A 24,545-nucleotide genomic window follows, 5' to 3' on the forward strand; every position below is an offset into this window, starting at 1 on the left:
ATATATGCCCAAGGCAGCTGGTAGCTTGACTCATATAAGTATTAATTGCAGCAGGTTCAGTACATTGGGGAATTGCCTTTAAATGTATCCTCATTACGTAGCGAGCGTTTCAGTCTTGAGGTCAATCAATTGCTCGCGAATATGTTCAGGTGTTCCAAAAGCATGTCTGGTAAGTGCATCGCTTGGTGGAATCTCGGCACAGCTGAACGGTACATGACTTTTCCATCTCGAGGTGTGAAAATGATGACATAATGGAAGCTCCAACTTAATAATGCGGATACTACTAGAGGTGTGCATTTTTACTCAATGCGCATGATTATTGAGCTTCTTGACGCCATGATTCTTCTACATGAGAAACCAATACATGAAGCGATTGTGGCAAAACTACTTGATATAGTTCGACACTCCGCTGGCATCGAGGAGGCAGTGAATTGCTGTTTCGTTTTAAAGAAAAAAAAGAACAAGAGTAAAAAGTAAAAAGTAAAAAGTATAAAGAGTAATAATATTTGTCTTTATAGTTGAAATAATCTGTAATGACATCATAAGCATATCAACTAGAGGTAGAGGTTTGGGAGATGGTTCTGGTTCTGGATTGAGCATTACTCTTGATGATTTCTATTTGTCTGCATGCACTCAGCAATTTCTTGTGATATCAATTCATGTGGTGGGTGGTACATAATTCAAATTTGTGTTCAATCACTCCAACCTGCTGATGATAAGTTAAATGCTACATTCATTTGTTAAGGATGAATGGAGTTTGTTCCCCTGTTTTGTGCGCTTCTATCTGTCCACCACCTGAAGATGTGTTTTCTCCCAGCTGCTTGACTTCGATTTTTTTAGTTTTGTGTGTGAAGATGCTTCCGCTTGTTTTGGACTCAAAAGAACCTATACTATAAAGTACAGCTACTACGTTGATTCTTCACTGCTAGTCTATGACTCCGTCCTAGGTGGTAATTCAGGACTTGTGGCTCTGTTAAATGCTCTAACTTTTGTATGCTCCCATAGGAGTCACTCACTACTAGAATAATGTCACCAGATATCACCTCAATTAATTAAATCGGTTGGGCCGTTGGGATGACACGCAATGTAAAAATATGTGCTCACAGTGATTTCAGAAATAACCGATTTGTATTGTTATAATTAACTTTGGTTCTTAAATTGACCGGCGTATAAACTTTTATTAAAATTTTACAGGTAGAGATTGAGAGCTAGCTAGCTAGCAATAATGGACGGACATATTAACCCTTTGGCAGTGACTCATCTGCTTCAACACACACTGAGAAGCTTGTGCAGTCAAGAAAATTCACGTGGAATTATGCCGTCTTTTGAAGGATCCTCCCGAGAAACTACCTAGTACCTTACCACCCTAGTAATTAATTTTACTTCTTCTTCTTCTTCTTCCTCCAGTACAGGCACACACAGCTACGACACAGTGTAATTTGAAAACTAATTAACTATTGTTTTATTTGTAACAGATTGGAAGGTCATGGAGCTCATGACAGGTCAAGAGGGAACAGAAGGAATTGGTATGTTTTTATTAATTGTTACGAGTTTGATTTCATACTAGACTATAAGTAGTACGTTAAGTAGTTAAGTACTATATATGATTATACAGAAATTGATCATATCCATAAAACATGGCAGGATATTGGTTTTGGAAGATGGTTTCTGCAACTTTGGAGCCTCAGCCTCACCAGCTTATGATCAGATCAACTCATCCACTGCTGACTGTCCAGGTGGCCCTTCTTCAGTTTATGGTGGTGATTTCGACATCAGCAGTACTACCATGGACTGCAACCTGAGCTTTCTTCAAGATATCTACAACTATGGAGAAGGTTAAGCCATCTATATGAGATGAAGTTGATGATGAAGAAGTAGTAGTTAATATTTTTATTTTTTTTCTGGGTTTTTGAATATATAGAAACTGAGCTTGATTTATTTTGGTGGTTGGGATAAGCAGATTGATAGGGAAAGTGGCAGCCGATCATAGTCGTAAGTGGGATATACAAAGAACCAAATTATCAGCATCAAGAAATCAACAATTCTATCGGCATGGCACAACGTTCTATACATTTATTATATGAAACTATACAGTAATCTATTAGTTAAGTTTGTGATTTTATGCTACATGTATATGCTCATAGGTTAAATTACTTTACTGGTTTTAGAATTTCATATATGTCTTGTTAGGTTTTTAATTAATTTTTACTTCTTTTGCTTCAGCACCCTAGGACAGTAGGACATGGGAAGCCCAGTTTCACAAAATTAAATTCAGAAAAAGAAAATTTAAACTTATTTCTTTGATTTAATTAGTTAATTCAGACATATTCTATCATTGCAGACCATAACTCTGATAGCAATTAGAGAAGGTGTAGTTCAGTTGGGAGCAATTAACAAGGTGGTTGAAGACCTGAGCTATGTTGTTGTGCTCAGAAAGAAGCTAAGCTACATTAAGAACATCCCTGGAGTTGTTCCGCCTCACCCATCATCTCCATCATTGCCCAGCTTCAAGCTTGACCCTCATGTCTATACATGGAACAATTTCCAAGGCATGGGTACTAATGCTACAAATTTTCTTGTCCCACCGCATCCAAGTACCACTCATGAGTCATGACCAATATTATGAGCAGCATTTCAACATGAACCATCATCAAGTGCCAGTGTTGAAAAACGTAACACCCTCCATGAGTGGCCTTGAAGCTTTCCTCTCCAAGCTTCCCTCTGTGGTGTCGTCACCACCTAATACTACTCATGATCATCACCAGTTTCCAGAATTGTCTCATCATCATCATGGAGGACTGTGGAGCAGAAAGTTGTGGCCAAGGAGGAAACTGATGTACAAGAAGAAAGAGGAATATGGGGCGCCGGATCAAATTAAAGAAGGTTTGGGTTAACGTGGGGGAGAGCAGCACCTCTTTACCCAACGTTTGTTAGTCTGATTTGTCGACCATGATATGTTTCAATCAGACAGTGAAAAATTGTAGTGACTTTTAAAATGTTCGGTGCTACTACAATATAACCCCTTCATGCTGATCTTTTGGTACCAACTAATCTTGTTGGGTTTCCTGCACTAAATGGTACAATGATCTTCGGGTATTATGTTTCCGATAAATGAAACCCTACAATAACTGTACAGCTTAATACTGTGATTGACACTAGTCTTACAGGGAAATTCTGTCTAGTGAATGCTGTTCCATACTATAATTTTCAATGCAGTTGGAACATATCCTTCCAAGAGAAAAAGATCATATCAGTAGCTTGCCGAACTCTAAGCCATCAGACCAAAGCTAGAATACTCAAAATACATTTTGATTACGACAAAAAATTAATGATCACACAAGCGTAGTACACAAGTCACAAGATGGCAAAAGCTATAACTACATTTGAATCTGCAAAACGTAAATTACACTATAATCCATTTTAGTACTAGGATATCAGAGGGGAATTAATATAGTTTCAGTGAGATCACAAAAGCCCTCATGTGTTTGTTCATCTGATAGAAGTCTACAATTACTTTGAGCAGTCTTCAAAAGAAATTCTAATGAAAAGCTTCAACTTCCTCCTTAAAGTGTTTGAGTAGGCTATCCATGCTCATTACGTTGGAATCTGCCTTATCTCTAACCCGTACGCTCACCTGAAACAATCAAGGAGTAACTTCTCACTTTTAACAGTAATTCATCATAACACAAGAAAGGACCATGAACGTAATGGTTTCATGTCCATTATTATTTTCTTATTTCATCATACCAAAGAAAAATCACACCAAACCATGCCCCACATACAAAGCTTATTCCCGATAAGTAAAAGACATTATTGTTGAAGGACAACTAAAATAACAAAATGACATAATGTTTGTGGCCAGTCTACGGAAATTATGGTGAAATACAACATTAAAGAATTAAAGATGAATAACCTGTCCAGTTTTGACTTCCTCCTCACCAACAACTAGAATGTAGTTGTACTGTGCCATCTGAGCTTCTCGTACCTGCAGGAACAAAAACAACCAACCCAAGGGATGAAAAGATCGGTTAAATAATTAAAGACTTCAGTTCATTAAATAATTTGACACTGGTGAAGCAATACAGAGGATATGACTGGGTTCGTTCATCATATTCATGGAAAGCAGAAAGAATCCAATAGACACCAGCATTAATTGTTAACATTATCTTATTGTCAACATTAATTTGCCTCATAAGCCACACACACAGAGCTTGCATAATGTAACCCATATGCCCAATGGACCTCCAATAAACCAAAAAATTAAAACTACAACTTGAAAAATGGAAAATTTGATGCAATAGGACAAAGTCATGAATGCAAACCTTTTTCTGTATTGTCCTATCACTTGTGTCAACATCAACAAAATAACCAGCCTGAAAGATCTTGTCCCGGACCTACAAAAATAAAACAGTCAATTTAATCCAGGATAGTAAGATTCAAAGAATCCCTAAGTAACTCTAGTGTAAGCATTTTTTATTTAAATAAATTTAAGAAAGAAAAACATACTTCAATTGCAATTACTATCAATCCCAACAACCAGGTTAATTTTCCTATTGATGATACTGGAAATACTAGATTAACCTAGGTTTCACCAAACCAGATCAGTTGTTGGCTCAGCTCTGATTCAGGCAGAACCAAAACTGTTAACCAACTTCCCACAGGAGATAGTAACCTGCTCTCGCTTGGTAAACAATTAGCTCAGCCATGAGAGCCTACTCAACAAATTTAGCGTTTGGCTTGCAAAATGAGAAAGCCAACATAGAAAGGCTCATACAATAGACAGACAATGGATGCAGGAAGAAGAAAACAAAGAATTATTGACTTAATTCAAGACACTCAGAAGTCAGAACAAAAGAACAGATCTCAAAGAGCACCATTATTAAGATTAACTACATTGGGAATAAAGAACATGTCAGCACTCCACAAGCATAAAATGTGCAACATTTAATAGCATTAATGCACATGAAATCTATAATTCCTTGAAAGAGGACCAGCAAAATATTAATGAAACTTTGTAGTAGTCAACCAATAAAGGCCAAAAAAAAAATATTTCAAACTACCTGCTGAGCATAGGGCTGGGATTTGTCCGAGACAGGGCAAACAATTGCCTGACGTGGACTAAGCCAGAACGGCCATTTCCCCTTGTAGTGCTCCAACAGTATTGCAAACATACGCTCAACAGAACCCAAAATGGCTCTGTGTATCATAACAGGTGCCTCCCTTTTGCCTTCTTCACCCTCTGCTGAGTAATACAGCTCAAAGCGAGCAGGTAGCTGAAAATCAAGCTGCAACCACAGTATTTTTCCCCAAGATAGTTACACTTACAAAACGAGAAAACGAAACAAGAGATCGTTGGACAGAAAAAGTGATAACAACATACCTGTAATGTTGCACACTGAAACTTCCTGTTCAATGCATCAGATACACTGATATCTATCTTTGGTCCGTAAAATGCACCATCCCCTTCATTTATCTGTAACATGACTGAAAATGTAAAATTCCGCACACAAACAACCATTCAGAGGCACCTATGAGAGTGCTTTCAAAAATGCATAGATAATGGACCTAAACAACACACCATCAGCCCCAAAATTTTGGCCAGTCTTATGATAAAATTTTTGTCATCCATCAAGCTAAACTTTCCAGCAAAACTATTACATAAATTTATATGCTATACATCAATCTTATGATCATACTATATTAGGTACCTTTCACCAAAAAATAAACACTAGACGAGGTACCAAGTAAAGCATTTGCTAGATGCCTAGAGGCAACTAGAGCATTATTAGAAGTACCTGCCAGGGTTTGCCAAACTCATTTAATGCTTCTGTAAGATCTGCCTCAGCTTTCTCCCATGTTTCTATCTCTCCAAGGTACTTTTCTGGCCTCTACAACACGAACACCAAAACTATTATTGCACAACACAATTAAGTTGAATTCCCCATCCTTAAAGAGAAAGTTATGGAATTGACAAAAAGGAGGCATTATCAGGGACAGCTTACTGTTGATAGCTTCAGATCAAAAGTGAAGCCAAATATATCGTAGGTATATTGGATGAAGTCTAAGACGCCCTTAACTTCATCTTTTATCTGAAAAATAAAGAGCCACACATGAGTCTTACACTCTAAACAAAACCAAAAATATATTTAAGAGTGATGTGGAAAACAAATTAAGTTTAACTCACTTGTGACTCCCTGCAAAAGATATGAGCATCATCCTGAAGCATATGTCAACAAAACTTGGTCAGATGATCTACAAATTTACCACCGGATGAATAAAAGAAAAGAAAGAAGTAAAAATATAAGTCCTAAATAAGTATTTCCATTAGAAAGTGCTGAGACGTACTCGCCAAATACACAAGAATATACCTGCTGGAATCTCCTGACACGAGTTAATCCAGTGAGTGCACCACTGGCCTCATTCCGGTGCAAAACCCCAAAGTCAGCCAGTCGAAGAGGAAGCTCTTCGTAATTAAAAAAAAAAATCATAAATAAACAATAATAAATGGTTATGACGAACATGAATAAGTAATAATTTCACTATCTGTCAAGAAAAAGGAAAAATCAAAACAAAGAAAGATATCCTACCTCTATAAGAACGAACTCTGTGCTGAAACATTAAACAATGCCCCGGACAATTCATTGGCTTCAATCCAAACTCCTGTTTCTCAACCTGCAGTGGAAACACAATATTATCAATTCTTCAATACAAAATTAAATCAAGTTAAACTCAGTCCGTTCATTTGCATAGAATAACTACTGAATTAAGTGATCAATCATCCCAATTGGATTTCCTACTACAAGTTCCAATATTGCTTATATGTCAAGCAATAAAGACTGTTCCTTCATGCATCAGCCAGCAATACAAAGTTCCCAAGAAAACATATCCATGCACACAAATAAAATTAAAAATCTGTATTTTCATGTAATTCATTTTTTTGTAATCCATTTCCTTGATCCTGCCAGATAGATTACATTTACAAGGTGCTTCAACATAATTATTTAGAAGTTATATGAAATTCACCTCAAAGACAAACATATTCTCCTTGTAATTTGCAGCATGACCAGATGTTTCCCAAAGTTGCATATTGTACATGTTTGGCGATATAACCTACCAAAGAAAAGTAAAACTAAGTACAAATCATTTAAGATCAATAGGACAATGTAACAACTGAAAATTTATCAACCTCTTGGTATCCTCTCTCTCTGTATTGATTTTTTATAAACTCCATGAGCTTGTTATAAATCCGGGTGCCATTGGGCAGGAAGAACCAACTTCCTGGACTGAACTTGATAAAGAATAATAATCAAATAAAAATTATGGACAATCTTGGTCAATTAAAACAATGAAGAAATACAAAACTAAAACATACCTAAGTGGGTGATTAAAGAACAGCTCCTGCTTTGTACCTAATAATCTATGATCATATTTTTTTGCTTCTTCCAGACGCTTGAGATATAACTGCAAAAAGAAAGTCCACATTAGGAAGAATGACATGCTTCAAGTCCAATGACCACAATATTGCATTGGCATAGCTTTTACTGCTTTTCTATCCCAACTGACAACTACAAAATAATTTTTCAACCAACTGTTGCCAGCAGCATTCATTGTTCAATATGGATTATGATTTTGATTACAGTTTAAACTCATGTTAAAAATGACATGATATGTCTTCAACAGCATGTCATCATTTAACTTTAAGCAGCTTCAATGATTTGTTTTATTTGTAGACACACCAGGTTTAAAATGACATGATAGAATCAATAAATTTCAGCCTATCAGGTACCAACTATACTACAGTTTTTGGTTACAACACAAAAGCTTTTTCCTCCACACGTGAAACCTTTTTCAAAAGGAAGAAATACAATCTGTAAGCTATGCTCAATTTAAATTTTATCATGTAGCATTGAACTAGTTCCCCATAATTTTTGTTTTGAGAATGCCATTTGAGAAACTAGTGCAACAATGTGTACAAGGAACTTTATATTTTAAACACTGAGAAACTTAGCTGAAGTAGCTGATAGAAGTAAGAAATGAGATAAGTAAACTAAAGCCAAAGTTACAAGAAGATATAAACTTAATATCACCTGCAAACTTTTCTTATCAGGATAAGATATTCCATAAACTCTCTGTAAGCTTTCACGATCTTTATTTCCTCTCCAGTAGGCAGAAGAAGCCTGGAATTACAAATTCAAATTTCAAATATACACACTAGGTGACCCAATACATACAAATCACAAACTACATCTGAGAAATGACACGTTGACATACCTTCAAACATGCCAATGCTTTGACAAATGATGTGTTTGGTATGTGTGGTCCCCGACACAAGTCAACCAAGGGGCCACATCTGTAGACGGTGATAGTTTTGTCAGCAGGAAGATCATTGATGATTTCAACCTGATTAAAAAACAGTCCAAAAAAAAAAAACATATATCAAGTGAGGAATGCATATACCAAAATGTAGTTAAACTCATTTAATTAGAAAGAAACTAAATTGTCAGCTTCACTTGCCTTGAATCTGTTATCAGAAAAAATCTCAAGTGCCTGATCCCTTGTTACTTCAATGCGCTCAAATGGCTGTTTGGCCTGGAAGAAAAGATACAAATAAAAGGTCAACAGCAAGAAATACCAAAATGTCGAAACACCTAAAGTCATTTGCAATCAGTCAAGGCGGACCAGTTTCATACATAAAGGTAACTTTACATGAACATTTTTACCAGAGAATAAAACAGACCTTAACAGCCTTGTCTGCTCCTGATTCAATTTGCTTGAAGTGATCCTCATTCAACCCCAAATCACCATAAAATGCATCATAATAGAAACCCTGTTATCAAATTCAAACACTCCATAAGCTAATCAAATGAGTAATCACGAAAACCGAAAGCACAACTCTGTCAAACAAAATCAAAACCTCTCCTCTGGTGGTGCAGGGACCGATACACAACTTGCACCCGTACTCCACCTCAAGAGCCTGCAACGAATCGAAATTCCATCAATGCAACGCAATCGAAACACACCGAAAACTTGGAAGAAAAAAAAAAGTCTTCACTACCTGTCCGAGAATGTGCGCGCTAGAATGCCAGAAAGTGTCCCTGCCTTCATCATTGTCAAATGTGAACAGCTTGAGCTCACAGTCACCCTCCAAAGGCCTGCTCATGTCCCACAGTACACCATTGACCTCAGAAATCAAGGCATTCGACGCCAAGCTCTTCGAAATCTCCTTCGCAACGTCGAACGGCGAAGTCACCCACTTCTTCCCCTCCTTCACCTTCCCGTCCGGCAACGTAATCCTAACCAAGTCAACAGAATCAGAATCCACGGACGTAAAGCAACACCGAAGGTCTCGGCTAGGGTTTAGGGTTTGAAGAAGAAGAAGAAGGACTCACTTGATTGGATCGGAAGGGAGGGACTGGCGGTGGGCGAGCTGCTGAGCCTGGATGGCCTCGAAGAGCTGGATTCGCTTGGGGATTACGCTATCGAGGTAAGCGTCGTCTTTGGGGTGGGGCACCATGGCGGCTGCCGGCGGTTGTTGTAGAGAGGAGAAAGAGAAGTCTTTCCGGTACGGCGGCGGAGTCAAAGTGGAGAATGAGGGAGAGTAACGGTTACGGCGGAGGAGAGAATATGAGAAAGCGGCTGCTGTTGATATCCAGGTTTTAGCGCATTGCAGCATGTAGTCAGAGTTTGGGCCTCACCAAGATTTATGACTCCGATTAAGGTTTATGCCAGTTACTAGTTTAAGAGTAAAAGAATTGGGCTTACTTTTTATTGGGCTTAAATGATGGGGGGCATAATTAGTAAAATACGGGATGTGTATAGTATGTGAAAAGTACGTACGTGTATTATTCGAACATTTCATTAAATAGTTGGTTGAATAGTTCGGCAAAATATTTTTAAGAGTGCGGCTATTGCCACCCTGCTAACTACTTTTTTCACCCTACATTATCTTCTCACCCTACATATGTTTTTCTAATTTCAAATTTACTTAGTTCACGCATATACAATATCCAAAATACATTTTTTCAATGTGTGGTTTAACTCAAATTCTTTTTCTATTTAGCTCCCTACGCGTCTCTCTCAGTTGTTTTTGGCTTCCTCCCATATCTCTCAATCAATCTCATGAAGTCTTAGCCAATAATCAATCTCACTAAGTCTTAGCCGATAATCAGTCTCACTAGGTATAACGATGAAAAAAAAGATTAAAAATGAAGTTTAAATACATATTCTATAGTGGTAATAAGAAAAACTAATTGTAATTTTTAATTAGATATTGTCCTTTATTGTAATTTCATATTAGGATATTTTAGTATTTTAATAAATCAGAAATTAGTAGGGTGAACAAAGTAGTTAGTATGGTGGCAATAACCACACTCTATTTTTAATTAATTAATTAATTTTTTAAATTATAAAATATTTATTTATATTCATTTTTCTAAGTTCAAAAGTATTCTTGAAAAAAAACGTAAGTACATGTTTTATTCGCCTTAATACGAAAAATTACTAACTATGGATGAAGGTGGAAATAAACTAGAAAAGGTTTTTGTCTTGCTGCACCAAAATGTGTCTTGATAATGTTGTGGGCAATACACATATCAGTTGTAGGTCTAGGTGAATGGAGTGATGTTAAGTCATCATTGTCTTCTTTTGAGTCACTGCATATGTGATGGGAATGATTGTGATCTTTCCATCCTATGTTAGGATTTGCTTGACATTGTTAGGAGTCTATGTTGTTGCAATCTTTCGTAGCGATTGATATCATTTATCGACATTATTGAACTAGCATTTCCTTGTTGCTTTGCTGCAATGGGTGCTACATTAATTGTTCACAATAATAAGAGCATACAATGCTAGTCTATCTACTAATGCTTTTATGTATAATATTAGTCACCTAGCTGAAATGTGATTAGGTAGTTTCTTTATAAAGAGAATAAAATCCAAGCTAGTTGCTAATTGTGGGACATATTCAAAACTAGAATAATGAACATGTAGATTGTAACTACCAAGTGATTCTGCATGGGTAATCTTTGATAATATTTTTTAGGTGATATGCGTTTGAAAACTTCTCCATTTATTATTATTATTATTTTGATATAAAGAGTTCATAGCATTAATATGACCCTGAATCATGGGTTATAATAGTACAAAGGACTACTCTGTATACACATTGATAGCGCAAAGTAGTCTATGCTAGCAAAAACACCTCGCCTCGTAGGTAATCTATTCTACCTGACTCCAAACGCCGAGCACGCAATTGTGGTACGTTGAAACCAAGTACTTCTACAGAGGCTCCTAAAGGAGCTTCAACGAGCATAGACAAGACAAACCAGATCGAGCTAAAAATGATCGAGATTTGTCACCTAACTAACGACTCAAGAAGTAAAAAGCCTAGACCGGGCCGAAGCCCACTAAAACAATCCCCTATAGAACAAGGGGTTTATTGACAAATAAAAAACAAGCAAAACTAATTAAGAGCAGCAGCCCAAAAGCCCAAGAGAGGCCCAGCCCAGACGCAAACCAAAATCTGGCCCAGCCCAACCCTGCTTCGCTACGCAGCATCATCAGACCGGCGACCTTCGCCGCCATCTCACAGATTGGATCACCATCAGAGCCAGATGAACCTTGACACCATCTCCAGAGGGCTTGACGCAACAATCCTCCCAAAAACCGCATCCCGATCCACCGCCTCCGTGGTACCAAACACAGCCGCCGCCATCTGGTAACCACCCTACTCTAACACACAGCCGCTGCCGTCTGGTGAGACCATCCCACGCCGCCTAGCGCCGACCCATGAAACCGATCATGACCATACCGCCTCAAGCGTTGCAATGAGACTAGACCACAGACTGATCACCACCATTGATCCGCCTCCAAGCAAAGCCATCTCAAGCCCGAAGACAAGCCAAAACACCACCCGTCCGGCAGCAGCTCTATAGCATCAACGCAACCAAGGTCGACACCGACACTGAGCCGCCGCCGGACGAGCGACACTAGAAAAAGAGGAGGAGACCTGGACGGCTATGGGAGAGAGAGAAAGCTAGGGTTTTTTTCCTTCTATTATAATTCTCAGTTGTTTAAAACTTCTTCATTTATTGTTTCACCATATATAATATTTATTGTTTCACCATAATACATTATAAGTAATTTTTCTATATATTTCGATATGGATCGTGGCCTTTTTTTTTTTTAACAATGAGGAAATCATGGGACGTTTACTAATTTTTAATACTTTTAAATCTCATTATACACATTTAGAAAAGAAAAAAAATCACAGTGAAGCCATGAAAGTGATCTACAGAGATTAGAATAAACACGATGAGTACCGCTTGAACACCATAGCTAGCCATATGCATGCAGTACCAACCATGCATATTTTTTGTTTTTGTTTTTGTTTTGAGAAGATGAAAATTCCATTAATACCAAACATATTACATAGCATTGGATCCATAGTTACGGGATCGTCAACATGAGTGACTTCCATGAGCCAAAAAGGCCCAACCCCTAATCAAATTTTACGCTCATACCCGCGAGCTACAATGAGTAAGAACCAAACCTATACCGGTACAACCCAACCACCAACATTAAGATGAACTGTTTTCACCCGTTCGGACACCGCTTCCCAAAACAGCCAAACCACATGTAAGGGTGATTCACCATCACGTTGATAACCAGAAAGCTCCGACAAAAGACTAGACCATGACACAGCAGAATGACCATGACACCATAACGATGGCATGACACTACACAGAAACACCCAAACCCTCGCTCACAAGAGGAGGGACTTATTTTCAACTAAACAACAACGATGAGTACTGCTTGAACACCATAGCTAGCCATATGCATGCAGTACCAACCATGCACATTTTTTTTTTTTTTAGAAGATGAAAATTCCATTAATACCAAACAGATTACATAGCATTGGATCCATAGTTACGGGACCGTCAACATGAGTGACTTCCATGAGCCAAAAAGGCCCAACCCCTAACCAAATTTTACGCTCATACCCGCGAGCTACAATGAGTAAGAACCAAACATGTACCGGTACAACCCAGCCACCAACATTAAGATGAACTGTTTTCACCCGTTCGGACACCGCGTCCCAAAACAGCCAAACCACGTGTAAGGGTGATTCACCATCACGTTGATAACCAGAAAGCACCGACAAAAGACTAGACTATGACACAACAGAATGACCATGACACCATAACAATGGCATCGACACTACACAGAAACACCCAAACCCTCACTCACAAGAGGAGGGACTTATTTTCAACTAAACAACAACCGGACAGAAACACCAAAACCTAAAGAAACTGAAAACAACACAACACCAGTGAGGCCTAAGAGAAGAAGCCCTGCCTAAACACCCCTTTCCCCAACAGAGAGCAAGCGCCCCAGACAATCCTTCCCGACTCCCGCGAGCTCCAATGTCACCACGCCAAGCCGCCCAACCTTACGCCACCGCGCCACCTGGCCACGTTGCAAACAGATCCGATAACCTGTATACGACCGCAACCAGATCCAAACCCGAGACTGATCCTGGCCACGATTCGATCTCATCCGCCACAGCACAGATCGCTTGAATGGTAGCGCCAGATCTTACCACCAGAAAGGGCCATTGAGTTGCTGCTCCACAACCGCCTTCGTCTCCGATCCAAGAGGGACAGAACGGGATCTGTCTGTCCAACCCGAGGTCAAAAACCCATCCTTCTTTCCCAGACCGCGCCTCTGCTCAGACAACCCACCGCTACTCATCATCAGCATCCCCTCCCGGGCCGGATTTTTCCTTTTTCTCCGCGTGTGGGGCGCGTTCTCCTAGAGGCCAGTTTTTTCATTTGAGGGCAATTTGTTCAAACCAACCATGCACATTGGACTTAAAAGCTACGTAACAAGATAATTATGGCTTTGAATCTATTATTTAATGGGAAACCACCAAAATTTCACTTGATGTATGGTGACTTTTCTAGAAAGGTAAGGTTGGATCCGAGATTTTGAGAGCTTGAGGCGAATTATGAAAATGGGTCTTCTTTTTTTTTTTTTTTAAGAATGAAAGAAACATTTTATTCCATAAAACAACAATTACATAATATGGGACTGACCAGTGGTGGACATAAGATCCCTACTCTCCTCTCTAATAACCACCATTTTTACAAGTCCGTCATCAATAATGACATTCATGAGTCAAATAAGCCCAACCCCTGACCAACCTAATTGCACATTTTCTTGGCTACATATCAGTACCAATCCCAAGAGTCACGGCAAATTTTTATCTCCAATACTAAGAACAACCAAGTTATCCTCATCTGCACTGTGTCCCAAACAGCCAGACTAGGTCCAAGGATAATTCGCCGTCATATTGACAACAAGAAGCCATCGATAATATCACATGTAGTCCACATGAATAACGCCAAATCAATAGCACATCAATCCCTTTGACCCAGGGGTCACAATACATCCTCACAGCCAACCTCAAGAAGAAAACTACCCCATTCAACACCGTGATCCAAAACAGCTAGACCACATGCAAGAGCTCTTCCCCAATACTTTGACCATAAGAACATACTAAGAATAAGTATAATAGTCCCCAGGAATGATACCCTAACAATGGCACAAAAACAGTACAAAGACCCACAAACCCTAAATCAAAAGAGTAGGGACCTTTACCTAGCCAACAACCAAAGAACAATGGAAAAATCAAAGTAGATTCAGCAAACAACTTTTCTCTTCCGCATCAAAGCTTCCAACTCTGGCCACTTGAAAACCACCTCAATGAAATTGAAGATCCCAGTTCCCTTAATCACCCATCCCATACATCCATGCTGATCAAGGACAAGGATTGGACCACCATTTCTATTCTTGAGTGAATTCATTTAGCCCAACCCCTCCATTGACAAAATAGCAACCAAGAGGCACCAAAACAACTTCACCCAATTGCAGGCCCTGACACCGAAAACCGGCCAGCCACCAAGCCCTCCCCTGTAAGCCCAAAAGTCCCAACTCCTCTGTAGCCTAGATCCCAAAGATAATTTGCGACTCAACTGTTGCCATCGCCTGAGAAGAAAAGAGAAGCAATCGTTGCATCATGCAGAGCAATCTAGACCTGTAATAGCCAAAAGAAGAAGAAACTTTCAAAGCCTGTCCGGCTGCACCCGACACACTTCGACAAGGCATAATGCTATAGTTATCGCAGGGCGCCGCCGGACAAGCTGCCACACACACCCTGCTTTTTCCAAACCTAGTTTTCCCTCGCAAAAGAGATAAATATAAAAGAGTTATAGAGGTTTAGGACTAAACTCGAGACAACCTCAATAGTAAGGGTTTGAGACACACGTGTCTAGCGTAACTCATCATATACCTCCAGTTCTCTCTCGATCTGAACACTAGACAAAGCTATAACAAGACAATAACGTTGGCATTTGTCGACCTCTTCTCCGCTGATCTCAAACCATAACATGTATGTTCTTAGATGGAAAGATATCAGAAAACAAGATACAAGAAATGTATAAAAGGATAGGGCAACTGAGACATTGACACGAAAGGCATAATCTGGTGGAGCCACTGCAACGTCATTGATGAATACACACAAAATGATGCCAAGAGTGAGACCATTGACATAAAGGGGATGAAAAATTCTCATGTGATTTGACGAGGAACACTCAAAGAACCTGCTAGCCAACCATTGATTAATTAAGGAGATGGTGCCTGATCCATCTCAGTCGCATAATCACGTTGATCAAGATCCAAAACATTGCCCAGTGACATTCCAATACATGTATTATGTAAATCGTCACTATTGTAAGAAATAAAACCGAATGAATACATGTTATGAGAACCCAAAGAGGTATATGGTGCAAGGGAATATCATCAATGGGTGAGATCCCATTGTATTCCTTAACCACCACCATGACCTACTCAAATTTCCAAGATGCAGCAACTTTGATCCAGGCTATTGCCACCTCGCCATGGAAGTTGAGAGAAATATCTCTATTCTCTTAGATCTAAACACAACCTTATAGCCTTCATCACCCTATTAGTTAGGTAGCATATAATGAAAAAGTGATAAAGGACCTATAAGAGCAACTCCAACAGCTTCTCTAAAATTTTTGGGGAGTGAAATTTGCACTCCTACTTTTAATTTCACTCCCACTTTTACAATCTACACTCCCTTGGTATTCATTTTACAAAACTGCCCTTATATTTTACCTACTCTCTCTCTCTCTCTCATCATCATCTTCCTATCAATTGAATTTCTACTTCTTCCTTATCTCATCTAAATTGATATGCCCAATCATACTTGGGGCTTATATAATATGCAATTATCAATACTTCCATCACTCAAAAGCAGGACATATTTTCAAGCAACTCACCTCTAATGCTTGGTTGCTTAATTTTCAATTTTGTGCTCTTGATTCATAGCCAGTGTTTTGTACACGATGTATAGCAAGTTATTGCTGTTATAGCAATGCTTGACTTTTGCCAGTTTGAGGAAGATAACTTTGTTTTGGTTAGATGAACCTCAAGGAACCCAAACTAAACGAACTCATTTTGGATTAATTAGCTTCTCGAAAGTGATCAATTAAATAGTCGAGAGTGGCCCTTGTAATCAATGACTTCTTTTTTCATGTCCTATTGAGCTAACTTGTAGATATTCTTATTCTCATAAAAATAAAACAAGAAAAAAAATCACTCAAAACCTATGAGATTGATCTTCAGAGCTCTTCTCTTACCAAAAACCCCAATCTTACCAAACACTCCAACTGGGTCTTCACCTTTTCATATTCCCATTCACCATACTTTGAAGAAAACGTAGAAAGTGAACCCCCAATACCATGTTCCCCTCTCAATTATGAATTGAATTTGCTACAGGAAACAATTTTCCTTTTGCGTGTAGCCATAATAGTTTTGAGTAATTTGGATCAAGTCTTTTATTCTTTTTTATCTAATTAGATGAAATTTGAATAGAAGCCTAATGACAAAGGAGCTAAAAGAAAACAAAGATGAGAGCAAATATAGAAAACAGAGAGGCCAACAAGACACAAGTTTGAGAATCAAATTATCAGAAAGAGAGGAAATTTTTTTTTTTTGGTGTGATGGGAAGAGAGGTAAAGAACTGAAGGTAGTTATGGAAGAGAACTAACATCAATAAACAAAATAATATTAAACAATTCAAAGGGAGTGCAGATTGTAAAAGTGAGAATGCAAATTTCACTCCCCTAATTTTTGTATTATAGGGAAGCAAAAGTTTGGAAAATTTTTCTTCTCCAACTCCAACAGCTTCCCTATTTTACAGCAATCTCTAAAATCTCCATAATTTTTCCTTAAGATTTTAGAGATTGCTGTAAATTTAGGGAATTTTGTTTTCTCTTTTCTTACTATCCCTAAAACGGGGATAGGTATAGGGAATCTGTTGGAGCAAAAATGCTCATTTTTTTTCCTAAAATAGAGAAAAATCAAAGTATGGGTAAACTGTTGGAGTTGCTCTAAAGGCTTTACCTGGTTATATTGCAAGTTTTCGTCATCGATAATATAGGCTCCATCAACCTACACTAGAGACTTTGCCATCCTTGCAGCTAGAGAGAGAGAGAGAGAGATTTCGGCCTGTAGTCCAAAAAATATATATTTTAGGGATACTAACATGATATAATTGAAAACCAAAGAATGTCCTGACGTACTAGCTTGAGCAACCACCAGATGTGCTGCCATATTGCCTTTTCTATTGACATGAGTAATACGTACAGTAGGCAAGTCTGCCAATTGACCATTAAATCATTATAAACATGTCCCAACAAAGAAGAGTTGGAGCCCCCTGCAATGGTAATTGATGTTGGAGAGCCAATGAATTTGTTTCCAAAATCACAGGTTGAACAACTTGCTCCATGATAAACTCCACTGCACATTTACAAGCAAGCAGCTCAGCATGCTCTGCTGACAACAAACCAACAAGTGGTCTACCAATTCCAGTTAACAAGTGTCCAGAAGCATCCCCAAGCACCAATCTGGTTCCCCCTGTTTTGGTCTGCGAGTTGTATGCACCATCCAAATATATTTTAACACATCCACTCAGAGGGCACCTCTATTTTGTCACTGTCTCACTCTGCCTTACACCCTCAATCCTCTTTAGGTTATGAAAAGTATAATCCTTAAGTCCGGAAGTGGCCATTAGCACCACATCACAAGCATGCTTAGACTTTCCTTCCCAAACTCTACAGTTTCTCTTTTTCCACACATTCCCCATAACAAGAAAATTAAGAGTGAAAAATGAGTAACATCTAATCTTGTAGAGCAAAAGTTAAGCCAAGCCAAAGCATTCATATCATCTATTGCCGTGGTAAAGCAAGTCTACCTCAATATTAAATTGGAACCAACGATTTCCCTTCAGTAAGCTCAATCTCTACACAAATGTAGTATTGTTTCATCATTGTCATCACATAACACACAACTTTGAGAATCAGGCTAAACTTATTTAGATGCTAGTCGGTCCTTTGTAGGAAGTATATTCTGACATATTTTCCAAATGTGCACCTTAGCTGTGTTTGGGATCTTAAATGATAGTGTCACGCCCCAAATTTTGAATAAAGAAAATTCAAATCCGAAACGCAAGAACAAACACAAGAAAACACATATAGAAAATTTTTCATTTAAACTAAGTAACAAACAAACTGAACTCACAATGTCAATACCGACTCGTTCTTTAGAGTCACATATTACATTACAGATAGTTTACAAATCAAACTGAATGACAATTCAATAAGTAAACACACCCACCACAACTCACTACCCAGCGGAAGACTTAAAACTAAGAGCACCCTTCCACGTCCACGCCATCGAACGTACACCTCAGCTTTGATAATGATCACTCGATAATCAAACTTGCACAAAAACCCCTACACCATAGAATAGTGCACCGGGAATGAACAAAACAAACCCGGTAAGCTTTTCAGCCCGTATGAGTAAACTCAATTAAAGTGACTCACGTCACTCATGCTTATAATTCTTCAGCTCGTGAGATAATTAAAGCAACAATATTTAATTCCACAAAACACAACCAAACATCAAGTTCATATCATCACAATGACAAATCACACTCACTTCCCTTCAACATAAAGCATTTGTCAAAACGATGACCTCACAACTCATTTCCCAATCACTACATATCACAACTCACAACTGTACCTGTTAATGTCTAAAAGTTCGGCGGTAGCTGAACCTTTGTTAACGCTGATCCGGTGGGCGGATCGATACTTGTGATGCTCTCGAAGCCTCCGCTACCTGTCAAGTAAAATACAAAGGGCGTCAGAGGGAGACCGCGTTGGGCGGTCTTCAACTCTCCGATGCCTAAGTTAGTCAATGTATTTATGTTGACAAAGTAACAGTAGGTAAGTATTGAATGCGTAATTAATGAGGAGAGAGGGGAGGACCTTTTATAGGTGAGGAAGAGGTTGATCTTCTCTTTGTTTCCGATGTGGGACTGATGTGCCTCAGTTCCCAGTTTCAGAAGCTTCTGATGCCATCTTGGCGCGGCGCGTGGCGGCGCGTCGGCGGCGATCTGGAGGTGGTCCGACGTTGGGGCTGTAGCCCGCCTGGCGGTGCGTCTGCATGTCATTCCTTTGGTTGGAATTAATACCTTTGGCGGTAGAATGAGCGTAGCCCATTAGAGCTAATTATGCTTGCAAATGTACATGTATGTACAAGTCCCCCAAGTCCCCAGTCAAGGAGGGCAATCTTGGTTGGGAAGTTGTTCGGCGGTTTGAAGCGTTTTCTTCCGCTAGACTTGCAAGAGCATAATTAGCGTCAGTGCGTTGTCAATCGTTGGTTTTACTGAGCAAACGCTTTATACCCTTTCGGGTGGGCCCCTGCTAGGCCCCCCAGGGAGTCCCCCACTCCCCGGCTAAGATAGACCTCCGGATGGTCGGCAAATTGTTTGTTGAGGGGGAGCTGCACGGAGCAGAGGGTGTTGGGTAGCGAGCCCAAGCTTTAGAACCCAAATGACGGGGGTCAACGTGCCTGATCAGGGCCGTCGTAGACTGTTGACAAGTCCCCGTGTCCCGTAGGGACGGTCTGACGGTAACGCCGCGTGGCGGTCGTTGTCAGAGTGAGGCGTGGCCCCGGGATTCGCCGTTTGGCGGATATCCCCCCGCTAAATGCAGTAGGAAGCAGCGTCCGGTAGACGTGCCTGGCGGTATTTTGTTGAGCGATAGTACTGAACAACATACGTAGCTAGCAAGCTGAAAAGGAGGTTCCGCTAGAGGTGCGTAGCGGAAGATGCCCAGCTTGCAGGGTGGCAAGGAAAAAGTTCCGCTGGCGGGGTTTCGCTCAGTGGAGACTTCGTCACTTGGCAGATGACAAGGGAGAAGTTCCGCTGGCGGGGTTTCGCTCAGTGGAGACTTCGTCACTTGGAAGATGACAAGGGAGAAGTTCCGCTGGCGGGGTTTCGCTCAGCGGAGACTTCGTCACTTGGCAGATGACAAGGGAGAAGTTCCGCTAGCGGGGTTTCGTTCAGCGGAGACTTCGTCACTTGGCGGATGACAAGGGAAAAGTTCCGCTGGCGGGGTTTCGCTCAGCGGAGACTTCGGACGATTGGTGAACTCTTCCCAGGTGGTTGCTTCCACCAAACGCTTCGTCTGGTGGTGGTTGACACGTGTTGAACCCGTAGAGGGTTAGCGTGCGGAGGCTTGTCTCCTAAGCGTAGCTGTCTTCTCGCCATTAATGATAGTAATTATGGATTTCGTAACCGAGGCGACGCCTCGGTTAATCCGGAGAGTAAGTGAAGAGTTGTGACATGTGTACGGCTGGTATGTGATGTCGTTTTTTGGCGGACGGCCTAGAACGCGTTGATGTTGACATAAAAGGGGGGGAACCTTAGCGAGATTTGACACTTTGTGAAAACTTCAAACCCGAGTCGTCGTCTTCAAGCTCTCTGCGATTTGCGAATAGAGTTCTGCGGGGCGAAAGCTGTGGAGTTATCGGATCTTGGGGACGAGGTTTCTATTGGTGAGGACAAGCGCTTGCAATCACAGCAAAGGTTTCATCAGTAAGGTTGGTGCTCGGAATCTTATCCCTGTTCCATTGAATTTCTATGTACTTGCTGTTGTCAGTTTTCTGGGTTTTGTGAATTTGGGGTGTTCTGAGTGTGTGAAGTGGGCTTTTGGGGATGGGTTTTGGTGTTTTTGACAGTTGGGATTTCTGGATTTGTTAGATGGTCGAATCTGGGTTTAGTGTTTGTAGGTTATTTGTTCTTGTTTTTGTGTTTTCTGGGTAAACTGTGGCTGATGTTCTTGTCGATAACTGATGTAAGAATAGGCTAGATCTGTGTTTGTGCTAACTGGTGTGGGTTTTAGGGTTTGGGATGGCTAACGTCATAGAGATATCGAGCAGTGAGGATTCCGGGTCTGACGTGTCGTTCAGCGCGGCGGATAGGATATTTATTGACTCGTTGCGTCCGTCTGCCCATGCAGGAACCTCACTGCCAGAACCGCTAGAGGTTGAGCCGCTACAGACCATACCTTGGGCAGTAGCGATGGGTCGTACGTCACGTCCGGAGAGCTCTAAGGCGGGTGATGTGGCCGCGGCCAAAGCTAGGCGCGACGAGCGCTTGGCGAGCAACAGCGCCGCCAGCGGATCCGCTGGGGATGAGGAAACAGCGGGGGAGGACGCTGAGTCCGCGTGGTTCCTCCGGGATGGCACCCCCGTCGACGAGGCAGGAGGACGGATGTCTCTCGCCGCTGTTACCAAGATGAAGCGGACGTTCCGGTTGCCGGGCTCTGTGAAGCTGCGCCCGCCGACAGCGGATGAGATGGCGTCGATTCTTCCAGTGGGATTTGCGGCCGTTCACGAAGCCATACTCCGCCAAGGAGTAACACTACCGCTGGTGCCGAATCTGCAAATCCTGGTGTGTGAATTCGGCCTTGCGTTCGGTCAGGTTTGTCCCAACATGTGGCGCCTGCTGCTGGCGATGAACTCATTGTGGCGGTTGTTCGGGTGTGAGGGGCCTACCGTGGCGGAAGTGCTTCACTTCTACGAGCTGGTGTACGTGAAGCGCCAAGGTTGCAGAGGGCAAGTGAACCTGAGCCGCCGCCAGGGAGCGCCCAAGCTGATCGAGAATCTAAGGGATTCAATGTCCTATTGGCGGGGGACCTTCTGTGTCGCCACGGAGGGATGGGAGTACCAGGCTGGAGCGAACGAAGAATGGCCGACGTTTAGGATTAAGTCGGAGTTCCAACCTATCCGAGGTTGGTGACCAATTTCCGTTGGAGGTAGCCGGCGGGGTTTCTATCTTGAAGATTTGGTATTCTTACTAATTCACTTGTTTGTGCAGCGGGACTGCGGTACAACCTAACGCGGGAGGAGGAGTGTCGCATTGCTCGGATCAGAGGCTGTTGGCGGAACCGCAACCTGCTGGACTTTAGACTTCTGACTGGTTGGGAGTTGCTAGTCGACTAGAAACTTACTCGCTCCGTTGGTAAGAATTTTCCGTCAGACTGATGTCTCCTTTGTAATAAGTAGCTGAGACTGACTGGTTTATGTATATTTTCCTAGAAACTCCGCCAGGTAATAAATCGAGTCGCGACGCTTTCGAAAAAGCAATGGACCGCGCCGAGGTGGACAACTTTCTGGAGACCATGTACGCCGAGGGGCTGGCGGCCCAACAGACGCTGGTGAACCCCGAGACGCTGGCGCTGAGCCAGTCCGAGGTTCCGGTGGTGCTGCCAATGCCGCACCACTCCCATCTTGGTGAGGATGGTCTACCGGTAGTGCAGGCGGGGTCCAAGTGGCTGGCGGGAAGAAGGGAGGCGCTGCGGCTGGGCAGCAGAAAGAGCGGATGCCCGCCAACAGGCGTGGCCCCCAAAAGGAAAGGGTGGTGTCGCCGGTGGAGACCGTCATTGCGCAAAGGGAGGAACCGCCGGTGAGGGTGACGAAGACCGCCGCCGGGAACCAAAGGGTGATGGAGAGAAAACGTCGGCAGGCTGACTCTCCTGACGAGGAAGAGGGGGAGGACGTGGAGGTGATCGGGTCCCGCCGACAGAAGAGGGCCCGAGAAGCTCCGCCGAAGACTGTTGTTGTGGAGGGAGAAGAGCCCGCCGCTAGCGAGCTGGACTCATTTGCCGAGTACGCGGCGTTCATGACAGATGGGGAGCGGGAATTCCTCTTCCACCTCTGCGAACGGCTAGGGTTTGGCGGCCTAGCGGGTATCTCACGCCCGACAGCAATTGACCAATCGCCCTTCAACTTGGCGTTTGGGCAAATATCGGCGGGACTGCACGACATGTTCGTGGCGGCGTCGAAGCAGCCCATGGTCGAGGGGGAGCTGAGGGAGGAAATTCAAGGTCTCCAGAAGGAGTTGGCGGAGGAGAAGGAGAAGCTGGCGGAGGCAGAGCGGCGCCTGGCGAAGGCGGAGTGTGACCTTGCCGACGCCCGCGGTAAGCTTTGCGTGGCCATCGAGCGCGATTTGGAGAGGAACGACCGCGTCTCCAAGTTGGAGCAGGACGTTGCGTTGCTGCAGGAGCGGATTGCCGCCAAGGATAAAAAACTTATTATCGTACAGCGGGAGTCCGCCGCCAAAGCGACGGAGTTGAAGCGGTTAGAAGGTGAGGTTGCTCGTGTGAGAGCTGAAGGGGATACCGCCGCGGCAGCCGCTGTTGAAGCATTCAAGCGGTCTGCGGAGTTTAAGAAGGCGATGACCGAGTCGGCGAAGGCCGGGGCTTTAGCAAACATAGATATGCTGAAGCGGAAGGGCGCCATCGACTTCGCCAAAGCGTCGCAGCCTGATGCGCCGCCAGCCAAGAGTACCCCTTCGGAGAGAGACGCCGTGGCCACTCCAGCGGGAGGTGCCCGGTCAGGGAGCGGGGAAAGTGGTGCACATCCGGCGGAAGGGTCCCAGCAGACTCCGAACCCCACCCCGTCGGAGGTGTCGCGCGCTGGTTTCCTGGCGGCGCACACCCGTGCTGATGGTACCATAGAGACCCCAAGTCCGACAGCGCGAGGGTCTGTTCAGACAAGTTGAGCGGTCGTGCCGCCGCCTGCCGAAGCAGAAGATGTCGAAGGTCGCCCCTGAGGCCAGTGCGGACCGCTCCCGATTTTTCAACTTCCCTGTTTCTTTTGTAGCCGTTGAGGCATACCATTTTGTAATGTGTTTGCTGAATAATATGAAATTTTGAGTTTTGGTGTTTGCTGGGATGTGTTTGTACCGTTAGTACTTTGAGTTACATTTTGCTTTTGCCAATCAATGACACATTAAAGGAATTAAAATTGGTCCAAGTGCACCTCGTAGCGGACGAGGTCCGCTGACGATTGCTGGCGTTGCCAGTTGCCCTCAGTGCTAGACTTGGTAACAATGGTTTGAATAATTCCTCGTTTCATTGATAGCTGATTGATCAGCGTACAAAAGTGGGGTAGTACCCGTCGGGTAGCTTCCCTTAGCTAAATATTAAACAAAAATTTAGCGAAGTCAAGATGCTCCTGGGTAGCGGTCTGACTATTTGTAATAATACCGAAGGTGTTCAGTATTCCAAGGGTGGGCTGATTTGGCGCCATCCTTGTCCATTAAGTAG

At 42.1% G+C, this 24,545-nt stretch overlaps 1 protein-coding gene and 1 pseudogene across 1 annotated transcript; one reads left to right on the forward strand and one right to left on the reverse strand.

Annotated features, from left to right (window-relative positions):
- Nucleotides 1-1,232: 1,232 nt before the first annotated feature.
- LOC133709738 (uncharacterized) lies at nucleotides 1,233-3,156 on the forward strand (annotated as a pseudogene).
- A 204-nt stretch (nucleotides 3,157-3,360) lies between these two features.
- LOC133709736 (threonine--tRNA ligase, mitochondrial 1-like) lies at nucleotides 3,361-9,710 on the reverse strand. Its single transcript, XM_062135580.1, has 20 exons — nucleotides 9,390-9,710; nucleotides 9,056-9,293; nucleotides 8,915-8,974; nucleotides 8,738-8,827; nucleotides 8,515-8,589; nucleotides 8,272-8,400; nucleotides 8,088-8,177; nucleotides 7,373-7,461; nucleotides 7,187-7,283; nucleotides 7,024-7,110; nucleotides 6,588-6,672; nucleotides 6,369-6,463; nucleotides 6,185-6,217; nucleotides 6,003-6,089; nucleotides 5,796-5,888; nucleotides 5,381-5,473; nucleotides 5,061-5,285; nucleotides 4,323-4,394; nucleotides 3,914-3,985; nucleotides 3,361-3,634 (listed from the first exon to the last, which is right to left on the reverse strand). The coding sequence occupies exons 1-20, from the start codon at nucleotides 9,671-9,673 to the stop codon at nucleotides 3,539-3,541; spliced, it is 2,190 nt and encodes a 729-aa protein (XP_061991564.1). The 5' UTR covers nucleotides 9,674-9,710; the 3' UTR covers nucleotides 3,361-3,538.
- Between the last annotated feature and the right edge of the window lie 14,835 nt (nucleotides 9,711-24,545).

Source organism: Rosa rugosa, chromosome 5, assembly GCF_958449725.1.
Source record: "Rosa rugosa chromosome 5, drRosRugo1.1, whole genome shotgun sequence".
NCBI lineage: Eukaryota > Viridiplantae > Streptophyta > Magnoliopsida > Rosales > Rosaceae > Rosa > Rosa rugosa.